Source organism: Thalia democratica, chromosome 5, assembly GCF_965202585.1.
Source record: "Thalia democratica chromosome 5, ktThaDemo2.hap1.1, whole genome shotgun sequence".
Classification (NCBI taxonomy): domain Eukaryota; kingdom Metazoa; phylum Chordata; class Thaliacea; order Salpida; family Salpidae; genus Thalia; species Thalia democratica.
Genome location: NC_139169.1, coordinates 37,154,321 through 37,166,743, shown reverse-complemented (window position 1 = coordinate 37,166,743; position 12,423 = coordinate 37,154,321). Strand labels below are relative to the sequence as shown.

General features: G+C 27.6%; 1 protein-coding gene across 1 annotated transcript; it reads right to left on the bottom strand.

Moving 5' to 3' along the window:
* Positions 1-1,112: 1,112 nt before the first annotated feature.
* Positions 1,113-3,918, bottom strand: LOC145836154 (uncharacterized). Its single transcript, XM_082943966.1, has 6 exons — positions 3,606-3,918; positions 3,052-3,346; positions 2,710-2,848; positions 2,426-2,537; positions 2,058-2,205; positions 1,113-1,846 (listed from the first exon to the last, which is right to left on the bottom strand). The coding sequence occupies exons 1-6, from the start codon at positions 3,903-3,905 to the stop codon at positions 1,383-1,385; spliced, it is 1,458 nt and encodes a 485-aa protein (XP_082800092.1). The 5' UTR covers positions 3,906-3,918; the 3' UTR covers positions 1,113-1,382.
* Between the last annotated feature and the right edge of the window lie 8,505 nt (positions 3,919-12,423).

Here is a 12,423-nt window from a genome sequence, read left to right as displayed (position 1 = left end):
TGACAAATTAATTGGTGGCACAACGAAACACGTCACAAGTGAAAGAAGTAATTTCATTGTAATTTATATACAAAACATTCACTTAATTGATATTTTTATTATTGATAAAACATGTATATCGAACATAGAAACTTATTTGCTAATTAAAAAACTGGCTACATTTAACATTAAAAAAAAGAAACACAAAAGATATGTCAAATATCAGAACTACTAAAATAATAAAATATTAAAGTAAACTTCTTATTGTTACAGTACCAAACAACTTAAAACTTTTAGTCCTTTTTATTAAAAATTTAACTCAAAATATCATTTTTTCGACAAAAAAATTAAAAATCAGTATCAGTAAAAATGCTGCTTACAATGTAGTCAAGCAAAATGGCGAAACGCATAAAGCGCATGAGAAAAAAAAGCGACTAGAAATAAAATAAAATAATTGAAATTTTAAATCAAACTAATCAATAAAATTTTACTCAGCGAAAATAACTGACATGGCAGTTTAAAACAATAATACTCAATTAACTCTTTTAGCAAGTTAACTTCACTTTTTTTGTTAATTTCAAAGCAGCTTTTACTGTTTTTTAACTATTATAAATTTAGGCTCACATTGAATAAGTTCAAGTATTTTTTAACTCTGTCTAAGACTGTTATAAGTATGACAAAAGACAGACAACTTTGTTTATGAAATGGCTGTAGACTTCTAAAGTGTAAGAAAAATTTAAATAAGTGTTTAATTTTTTAATTATAGTTTATTTTATTAAAAGTCGTTTTATTTAAAAGGACCAATTTGGTTATTTTCGAACGTTATTAAAACAAAACAGCTGTATAAAATAAATAGAATGCACCTATCAAAACAAATTTCAGTACTATTAAAAGAAATATCAATGCATTTAAATTTCTATCTCTCTGTTTGTAATAGAAACTATGTAATTGTTATACACGATAAAGTGCTAATTGCACATTTCTAATATTTTTTTTTCTGTTATATTATATATTAATGTTTCCCAAAAAGAGCATATATCGTTCGTAGAAATTCTTTTCCTGTGCACAGATAAATGCGTAGATAAACCTTTGATGAGTACCTAAAACATTCCAAAATAGGTATACACTTAAAATTAATTGGAAAAATGTTTTTCAAGTAACTGTTATTAGGTTTTTTGTTGTTGTTTAAAATGAGCATTATTGAAATATATTTATAAGAATTTATTTAAATAAAAAAGCACTCATTGTCTACATCTTTGTTTTTAGCTACTGTGGACGGCTATTGAAGTTCGGGAAACTTTGTTAGATACTGTACATAAATAAAATTAAAAAAAAAATTTGGTTTTGCATTTCAAAATGAATGAAAAGTTAAATCTACTTTAGTAAAATATAAAAATAGTTAATTATATTTTTTTCTTAATATCAGTTTCGGTTTTTTCCTGTTTCTGAATCTGCTTCTTCACCTGCTTCATCAGCTCGTCTACGGAAATCCCCTTGTTGCCTGGCAACTTTCCGCCGTTGCTAGGACTGAACTTTTGCGGACCCTCGGATCCCGCGAATTTTTGCTGCTGATGGGGCCGCTGGATTTGGTTATAGGCGGCGGTCATGAAGTGAGAGTTGTTAAAAGGGAAGTTCCCTCTGTTGAAACTCGATGCCCTCATGTGGTGGAACCTTGTGGCGCCAAAGTTGTTGGGGACACCCCTGCTGATTTGATGGGAGTTCCCCTGAATGGCGGCGTGCATGGCGGCTATTTGCTGCTGGGCCATCAGCGCGTAGTTCTGATTGAAGTTTGATTGGCAGAAAAATTGGCTGGTTGAAAGGGGATTACCCTGAATCGGCATGTTGTAGTAGGGATGAGTTGGATAATCTGATGGAATATGTAAAACTAACAAAAATTCATTAAAGTTGACCAAAACGTTATTTCAAAATAAATTCAGTTTGTTTTCTTGAGTAAGCTTAATTAGATTTATTTAGATAAAATAAAATAAAATGGTATGCGTAACAATTAGTAGTTAGTTTGATAAAACAAGTAAAAGTTTATAAGAATGATCTATCTTTTGAAAGATAGTTTAACTAACTTTGCATAGCTTTTGCATGAGATGATTGTTTCTGAACTTTTTTGCTAATTTCCATCTCACTGTCAGGTGACAGTTTTCTTTTTAAGTTTTGCGGGTGATTGAAATTCGGTGGCACCCCATAGTTCTCCGTGTTCTTTTGATTTAACATCTACAAAAAATAGAAAAATAGAGTTTTATATGATTTGGTAACCTTTTAAAAGTATCAGAAATAAAATACTTCAAAGCCATAATGGATTAATAAAAATTCCAACATCTACAAAAACGTATTAAAATTTGTTATGCTTCAATAAATTTTGAAACAAACTAATAATACAATAAAGAGTTTTAAGTACATAAAGGATTCTTTGTGAAAAATTTTAAAATTTTACCTGCTTAATAGTGTCCATCACATTGCAATTGTGTTCCTGATAAACTTTGGCGAGATAATTCTTGTCGCTTTCAGCAAAAAGCTTGTAAAGAATTGCGAAGTCTTGTTGCTCGCTTAAAAATAAATAAAGTAATTTAAAAAATAGAAAAAATTGATTTAAAGTGCCAAAAATTTGAACTGCCAATAAAATAAAATTCCAAAAACTAATATTAAAATATTCTTGTTTGAATGTTTAAATCCAATATAAGCAAAGCTTGTAAATAAAAAGTATTAAAACGTTTGTACCTTATTTGTACATCCCTGTGCTTTTCTGACAAGTTAACATCAAAGTCCGCAGCTTTTTGAGCTTCATTGTTGCAAATATCTGAACTTTGAGACGGAGATTTTGAGCTTTCGTCAATAATGGAACTACTTGTTTTGTTTCCTTATTAAGTTTTTAAAACCAAGTTAAACAAGCTTCAATGCAAATAAATCAAAATTAACACTAAAGTATATAAAGTTTAATGTAATAAAAAAAAACCTGTATTACTAATTTTTAAGAAATACGTTTAATCTAAAGAAATATTTTGAACAATAACTTAATAGTTACATAAAAAGTATGTTTTTATTTATCATTTTCTAACTAACCTGATTCGCTGCCGGACATCGAAGCAATCGACGGCTTCGCTTCAAACTCGTCGACATTTTCCTCCTTTTCCGTGGGAGCTTTCTCCTCCTGGCTTGACGCTGGTGACTTCACCGATGACGTCACTAGCAAGCTTCCGGTGGGCGAGCTGCTGGTAGAGCTGTGGTAGTTCAGGTACCCGTTGCTAGTGGCAACTTCGGGTAACGGAGGGTTGAAAGGGGTCTTGTTGACGTTGTACATCAGCTGCAGCTCTCTTGCTTCGTTTTCCTCTTGCGCCTGCTGCCTTCTGAGGGCTACCTGTGTTTGAAGAGCTCAAATTAAAACAAATAACTAGCAGTTGAAGTATTTTTAGCACAAAGTGCTCAAATGCAGTAAAACAACTAAAGCAACTGTATGAAAAACAAAAACGTTTGCATAAAAATCAAAAATAAAAAAGTTGTCAAAACTGATTAAATTGAATTATGAAATTAATATTTAATTTTCAAAATCATTAGACCATTAAACTATCTAAATTACTTAACTTATCGAACAAGTTATTTAGTTCTAATTTTCAAACCTGCGCCGCCATGACCCTCTGCCTTTCTGCAATCAAGGTGCACTTTGCGCACATGCAGTCCTTCCACTTGCAGTACCTCTTGTGGCCCTTCAGAGGGGAAACCACCCCGTGGTTGCGGCACCTGGCGCACTTGGGTGCGCGCGGATACTTGTCCGCCAAGTTGGAAACTGTTGTCCGTAGCAACGCCGGGTGGCGGTGATGGTTTGGGGGTTCTCCCTGATTTGAGATCATCTGTTGGGTGGATTGAAGATTGAAGACGGAGGAAGTGGGAGTATGCATCAGTTGGTTTGAAAAGTTCATATATTTTGATATTCAGTTAAACTAGCTGCATTTTTTTTATAATTTAGGTAGTTTACTAAATAAAATCTACTTAAATATATCAAATTAAATCAATAAAAGTATATTAGATAAAAAGAAGTATCATCCAGGCCTTTTGCTGGGAATGTTGGTATAGTAAGTTAACCAGAAATAGCTGATTAATTGTAATACATTTTTTATTAATTTTGTAAAAGCAGCTCAGATTGAAAGATAAAATATAAAATACATTGAAACTGATGGTAGTTTACATTCTACAATTACCCGACGCGTACCATCTGGTATTCTTTTCACAAGCTAAAACTTTTTTATATAAGTTGTTATTGTATCTGCAACTAAACAATTTTCAGCTTCGAAATAAACAAAAAACTGTAAAAAAAATGTAATTTACTTTTGATAGCAAAACATTACCAATGCTTCTCGTCGGGCTTCTAAAAATAAATAAGTTTACGCCTTTCCTTTTGCTGAAATCATTTTTTTCTCAAAACGTTTCTCTCTCATATTATATTTGTTCTCTTAATTTTTCTCTCATATTTATATTACTTCTCTCGTTGAAAATTCGTACCTGTGTTTCACAACTTGTAAACAGATATTTTAACTATTTATTTAGTTTTTGCAAAACTTATAGAAAATTTTTTAAACTTTTAATACAATTTTCTTTGAAGAATATATAATCACATACCTTTTATGTACTAACTTTAGTTCTAAATGTTATTATAAATGATTTGTACGGTTATTGTAAATGTATAAAATTTCAAAAACTGTTGAGTTTTCTTAATAAGAACTCAAGTTGTTTGGGGATTGTAATTATAAAACATTACACTTTAAAACTTTGATATCCTTATGTATGAATTACCAAAACATATTTCGTTTAGATAAAAAAAAATTTAAATTAACTAAAAAACGTATATCTGTTTTATTTGTATCAGACGAGCTTACAATTAGTTTATATAAAGCTTCTATAAACAAAATAAAAAGGTTGTCAGCCTTAAAGTTATAATATATTTAAAAAGATAATAGTATGAAATCATTTATTCTACCTTTACAATATGTTTACAAAATAAAATAACGTTAAAAAAGTTGCAATATAAAAAAGGATTCAACTTATAGTATCTTTCATTATTATAAAAATTTTTAGTATCTAATAATAAGGTAGTATTTAAACAAAGATTAAGATATTAAACAAAGGGAAAGTACACAATGTAACAGAGGTAAAATATAAGTTTGTAGGTGGTCCGGCCTGAAGGTTTAAACAATTAAAGCGAATTGTCAGCTTTTAAATATTCAGTTATGCTTCATTTCAAATTAGATTGAAAATCTTCCAAATAAAACTTTTTCGGCGTTCTATAGATAAGCAGCGCTGTTAAAAAAAATTTTTAATTGGTTATTGTTACAATGAGGTAATACTTACAAATCTTAATATCAGTGATTTTTTTTTGTTTTATTAATAATACATTTTTTATTACCAGTTTGCAATTCAAGTAACTGTGTTTTTATATTTAAAACTTTGTTTCAGTCGTAAAATATATTGCTAATAACAAACACTAATTTAAAAGTTAGAACAAAAAAAACTTGTTAAAAATATTTACAATACAACAATTGAATAATTATGAATAGCTAAAAACGCTTGTATAAAAATTAAAAGTATAAAGTGTACTAAAGTACTTAACTTAATACAATCAAGTTTTTTTTCTTTCAATTTTTAGTGATTGAATAAATATTACTTGAAAAGTACGGAAACAACAAAATCGGATGGTTTATTACGCAATAATTAGAAAGGGGCGGAAACGCAACTGAATTGTTTTGTTTATTTTGATTTTGATCTCAAGTTTCAGCACCGTTATGGGTAAGAGCGATTCTATTCGCATAAGACGACAATTTGTGCACGCGTATAGAGTTACAAAGATGTGAATTGAAACAAATTGACTTAATTCTCATTTTTCTAAATGCTTTATATTATCATGAAAGATTTTTTTTGACAAAACAGCTTATTGCTTACCGCAAACAGACATGTTTTTCTAAACTCAAAGATTATTTTATTTATACAGCTATTACCTTCACTTTTCGAATTGAAATAAACAAGTTAATATTTTACAGGTATATAGTAAGAGATTATAATTTATAATCTTCTGTTTAATTAGAAAGTAAAAATAGAAATATTTAAAATAGTATTTTTTAAGAGCTTAAAAATGTCTTTCCGTCTTATTTAGTTAAAAAAGTTCAATTATCTCAGCTTATAATATACTAAACGTTGTTACCCAAAACAAATTATATCCTCAGTTTTACATGAAATAAAAACTTACACCAGAATATAGAAACTTTGACTCTGTCAGACATAGTGTCTAGTTTTATAAATTTAAAAAAAGCTTAAGTTATAAAGTAAAAATACATAAGTATACTGTCTCATTAGGTATAAATAATATTTTTTTATTTTGACACACAGAGAACAGTTGATGCAAATAGTCTTTGTCGTCGTGAATCGCAAAATTTTGCACGAACTTTTTAAACAAAAGGAGTAAGACAATGATGTTTAAGTTTGAAGTTTAAAAAAATTAATAATAAACTCAAGCAGTTGACCGCAACTTTTTAGCAACTCAATAGCTATTTTCTGCGACATGATTTTTGCAAAAGTGCCTCTTTTGTTAACAGCTGAAATGAAAAAGTTTACAACAATAAAATTTACTTTTTTGCAGTTATGTTCACACACTTTACATTGAAAATTTAAAACGCATTCTTTTAACAAATATAAAAATTGTTTAGATCATTATGTAAGTCAGGTGTTGATTATTATTAGATAATGTTAATAAAATATAATCATTATTTATATAGTTATTATAGATGTTTATTGTCAAACGAAGGACCTAGGCATTAAAACCTAAGCCACTTAAACTGAAAGACACTAAAATAAAAAGAAAAAAAACAAATTACAGTGTTAAAACAAACATAAAACCCATACAAGGCACAAACTGAAAAACTAAAACTTTTACAGCCAAAATATAGAACAATTACAAAGTCACCAATCTCCAATTATACATTCCAAAGCAGCAAATCTTTGAAACAAGCATCTCTTGTCAAAATTCTTCAAACCTGGCTCGAAATTCATTATATTCAAATTCAAATTATGTACATATTTTTTTGTTTTTTATTTAACTTTTTCAAATTGGAATTGATATTATTAACAACTAAAATCCATACTAGATCTAAAAATTTTTTATTTTCAAAATCAAATTAAAATAACTACAAAATAAACTTGATTTTAAAAAGTTATAATTTATAATTTTATTTCTTAAGAAATAACTTTTTAGTTAGTCCAAACATTGTCACTACGTGTTAAAAAATAAGCAATAAATAGGAAAACAGTCTATAAACAGTCGTTAAATGCGTACAAAAAGTAAAGTAAAACTACTTGCTGTTCTTCAAATATTACTTTCAAAATTAAAAAACTACTATCAAAAACACTTAGATCTATTGTATTCCACTTCTTTCAAGTAGAAGTATTTGATAAACTTCTTTGTTCTCAAGTTTATGTTAAGTACAAACAACGATATGCTAAGCAATAATCCGAACAGTATTAATAAAAATGTTTACTTAGCTTTATCTGAAAAAGGTTGGTAGCTCATACATGTTTTTTTAACATACTTGTGGGCTTTTCTTGAAAATAATACAAAACGTTTTGATAGTAGAATACTTAAAACCTACAAAACAAATTTCAGATTTTTTTGGCTAATTATTTAACGAAACAACTTCATCAACAAATGAATTTTTGTAATGTGCACGGTTCAATTAAACTGAATGAGATATCTTAACTAATGAGTTTAAAAATAGAAACTGTGATAAGTCTATTGAAACAGTATTTTATTTATCATGTGAATGCGATTTAATCCCGTCTTAATCAAATAGTTTTTAAAATTTAACGACGCCTTAAATTAAGTAAATTTAGAAAGTAATTTTTATCTTTTTTTGGTAGTTTTTTTGTTTTCATAACAATAAAAACTTAAACAAGTTGTTTAGTGTTTAATAACTTTAAAGTAACGCTAAAACAAAATTATAAAATACAAAAGTCTAAAAATCAGTTTAATTATACTTGTTTAAATATAATTAAAAAGAAACAACTCTGTTTCTTTATAAACTTAAAACACTCTGTTTTAGAAAAAAAATAAAATATATATTTCATTATTGCAGTTTTACACGCTCTAAAAAATGATTTAGTTTTAAAATTAGAGCAACTAAAGTAAAAAGTTAAAGTTTTAGTTTTAGTTTATTCCAACGCACAACAGTAATTATTTTGAAATATTTATCTACTGAGACACAAAAAACAATTTAGTTATTTATCATTGCAAAATTACATTTAAAAAAAATACAAGCTTTTCGTAAAATTAAAAAATCACCTAACAATTGCTGGTTCGACTTTCTAACTATTTACAGGTGTGCTCCAAGGTTCAATATCAACGAAATATTTAAACCAGCAATATTGATAGGTTTCAACCCCTTTTGTCATAACAACTATTAATATGTCAGTTCGAAGTACCGTGTGTGGGCCTGGGTGGTTTTTTTAGTTTCGAGATGCAACATAAACAACTGTCACATGTTTCATTTTAAACGTTTTTTCTGGTCTTTTTCGAAAATACTTCACGTGCAGGGATTAGGGGTTAAGTTTTGTTAGGTTAAATTTGTTAATTTCTGAACTTTTTCTATCGCGTTTGCTTTGAAGTGTTATAGGTTTATTTTTTGAACGGCGCAAAAGTGCAGCTAATATACTTAAATGCTGAAAATTTTGGTTTCTGATTGCTGATTCACTGCAGAAAACAACTTTTCACTTCTAAAACATTCATTAAGTTACTTTGTTTGTTCTGTACTAGAGTAGTCATCAGTTGAATATTAATTTGATTTATATTTATTCTCTCCCTGGACATCTAAAAATATTTTATAAGTACTCAATAAATTTGACATCTCAAAATGGTTGAAACATTAAGACAGAGTTTCAACTAAAATAGTTACAACTGTGACAATTATTATATAAATATCGTTTTATTAACTTTTTAGCAAATACTACAAATTATTAGCACATATTAAGTATAAAATTGTCTTCTTTATATACAATTTTAGCAATCAACTTTTTGTTTTGTAAAAAGGTTAAAAAAACACACAATAACAACTACTAATCATTTAATGAAAACAAGTTAAAGTTCAATCTTATTCATAGAAAAATATATAATCTGATAAGAATGCAGTTAAAACATTATTAATCTGAAAGTACCAAAGTTTAATGATATTTACTGTAGATAAAACTATTTATTTTTACAAGATCTTTGCATCTTTTTCATTCTTAAGCTTTTAAGTGTTTGACGATTTTATTATATATAAACATACTTCCTTTTTCCTTTTAAATGCAAAATATAAAAGTATAAATTTATAGTTTTGAAAAGAAATACCTAAGATAGCGAATAAGTAAATCACTTTTTATATCGCATGTTTGATAAATTGTAAGTATACGAACTGAAATAAATACAACTAAGCGAAAACTTAGATGTATTTTTGTTTTCGAATAGTTATTCAATCTTAAAATAATTCCAAATACTTTTGAAGGGAAACATTTTGCATCCAATTATTTATAAATTTATTAATAGTATCTTTTATAAACCGAAGCAATAAGTTTAAAAAGTTATTTTGGTTTATAAAACAAAATACTGTATCTTGTTTTTTATAACTTTGATTTATTTAACTTTATATTTAGTCGTTTAATACTTTTCGTATCATAAGAATTTGAAAAAGAATAGTTTCAGTCTCCATCTATATTTATCATCGATCAACAAAACAATCAAATCGGCTACTGTTTCAATTTTAATTTCAAAACTTCATGCAAATTCAGACTGTTTGTTGCGCAAACAATCTCGACATTTTTATGCGTGACTTAAACCACGGCGCCACCAATACTAACACAGAAACATCTATCTTGCTCAACCCGGTGTTACGTCATAATGCTTGGCAACAATGTAGATGATCAACTAGGTCGAGATTGCAGCGGAATCGAGGCGCCACGGCAGAGAATTTTTAGAAAGTTTAAACACCATCGAGGTGTTGACAGATTAAAACTTTTTTTTTGTTAAAACTTTATTCGGGGTGGTATATTTCAACTTTTCAACACCGTGACGTATTAGCATTATTAAGTCATACTTGACAATAAGATACAGTCGAGGTCTTTCTGTTTTGCGTAATCTTCATTGTGTTTTTAATAAACTTCTAACTTATTTTATTTTTAGTGGTCTCCCGGTTTTTTGTTGAGTCTAGGAAAACAAGAAAAGTGTGCTTTGAAGAACGGATGGTTAATAACTATACGGTTAAATTGATCGTCAACTTAAAAAAATTGTTCAAAAGTAAAGTATTTTAGCAATTTTATATTGTTGCCTTTTTAAGTCTTAAATAAAAGTAATAAATATCTATATGAATATACTTTTTGGTCTACTATCATTGCTTGATCAAATTTTTTTTGTTTCAACATGGTTTTACAATGATATTATTAAATACGTACATTATGAATCATACAAGATTTAAAAAACAAATTATCAATTATAGCAACAAAAAAATTTCTATTTGTTCCAAATAACGACAGTTTTAGAAAACAGAAAATTCTCATACTTTGATTGAAGCAAAACTGTTTCACTTTACCCTCAACAAATACATTTTGTCTCCTATGCAACCTTTTCTCACAGAAAAATGTCGCCAATAGGATTTTGGCAACAATGCCCAAAATTCTTCGGATTACTATAACAGAAAGTTTTTCATAAAGTTTCTATTTTTAATTTTTGTAAAATCATTTGGTCTGCCTATTAAGACTATACTTTACGTTGTATTACGTTTAAGATTATTAAATATTTGCAGGAAAATGTTGAAAAAATAAAAGCTTAACAGTATTTTAATGATTAAATTAGATATTTATAACAACAAAAATGTTAAATTTAGCCAGCTTTAAAAATAAGCAATAAGTTATAGAGCTACTAAAATTATCATTAAACTACATACACCTCTCGCGAATCTACGCACATTGTGTCTGCAGAAAAAGTGCGCAGTTAAACGATATAACGTAATTAAACGAGAAGTAGCTAATATAACTATTGTAATGGGCGTTTTCTGATAGTGCATCTAAATAAAACTTAGTTTGTATAATGTTAAAGAATTTTCAAACTGTCTATTTTTGCATATCTGTGAATTCTAAAATACGTTAATACACGTGAATGCGTAACCAAACAAGCGTAGATTGGCGATAGGTTACTGTAATAACTGTGTTTAAAAAATATAAATAATGTGTTTTACTCAAGTAAACAAGTAAAAAATTCAAGAACATTTAAACCATAAATTAAAAAGATTTTAATAAATATACATAAATCTTTTTAAAGACTATTAAGTAGATTTAAAAAGCTTCAAACACTTTTCATTACGTTTTTGGTTACCTAGCATTTTGGTTTTTAAATTTTTTTTAAACTGAAAAAAAATGTAAACTAAAAATAAGATAGTCCATAGCGTTAACATAACTTGAATCGATTTCTTTCAAAGATAACTTTATTTTAAAAATAATATTTTAACAACGTACTTCATTAAAATTTTTTACATTTAAAGTCTTTTAAGAGATATAAGTTTAAAAAGTAAGAGTAAAAATTGATAAATTTTGACAGCCAGTTATGTTAATATCGTCGCAATATGACCGGGTCATTTGGAAACCGAACTATTTAAACAAAGAACATGAATAATATCGAAATCATGAAAATGATATTATAACCGTGATATGGATAATTAAAAAAAATTTTTTAACATTCAATATAATCAAACTTTTATCGCAAAAACAGCTGCTGCTGCTTGAATACAACAATTCAAATACCGAATGTCTAATATCTGAAATGTGACGAGCAAAAGTGTGCTATAAATTGAAATACTTATACAACTTGAGAGGTGCAATGAGTTTTTTATCGTTGAGAGCTCATTTATAACTGACTTTGATGTTTAATATATTGTAAAGATACAGTCGAAACTTCTCAAGAAAATTGTTTTCAGTTATTTTTTTCTTATATTAAATTATTACATTGTGAAAGAAGTGAATGTTTAGCTATTTGCTTGGAAAGTCAAGTGTTTTTAAGTTTTTCTTTCTTGTCTAAAAACAAAACATTATTACTTTATTTGAAGCTTTTTTATGCATAGTTGTCTGAAAGGGGGGGTTTAAGCGGCCATTGATTATAAAAAAGAATTGCTGAATTAAAATAAAACTAAGTTTTAATTAAAGTTAGATAAAACTTGATTTCTTTGTTTAAAAATTCATTAAATTATTTTTCAGCTTTAGTGTTTAAAAAGCTACGTAAGTTTAAATCCTATTTGTTTTTGCCTTTTACAGTGTAAACTAAATAAAATCATAACGTTTATTTTTTGCAAGACCAACAAACAAAAAACCAATAAGTTAAACCCTTCGTTATTCTACAAAAGTCATTAAAACTATGGGACACTGTATGATAATTTA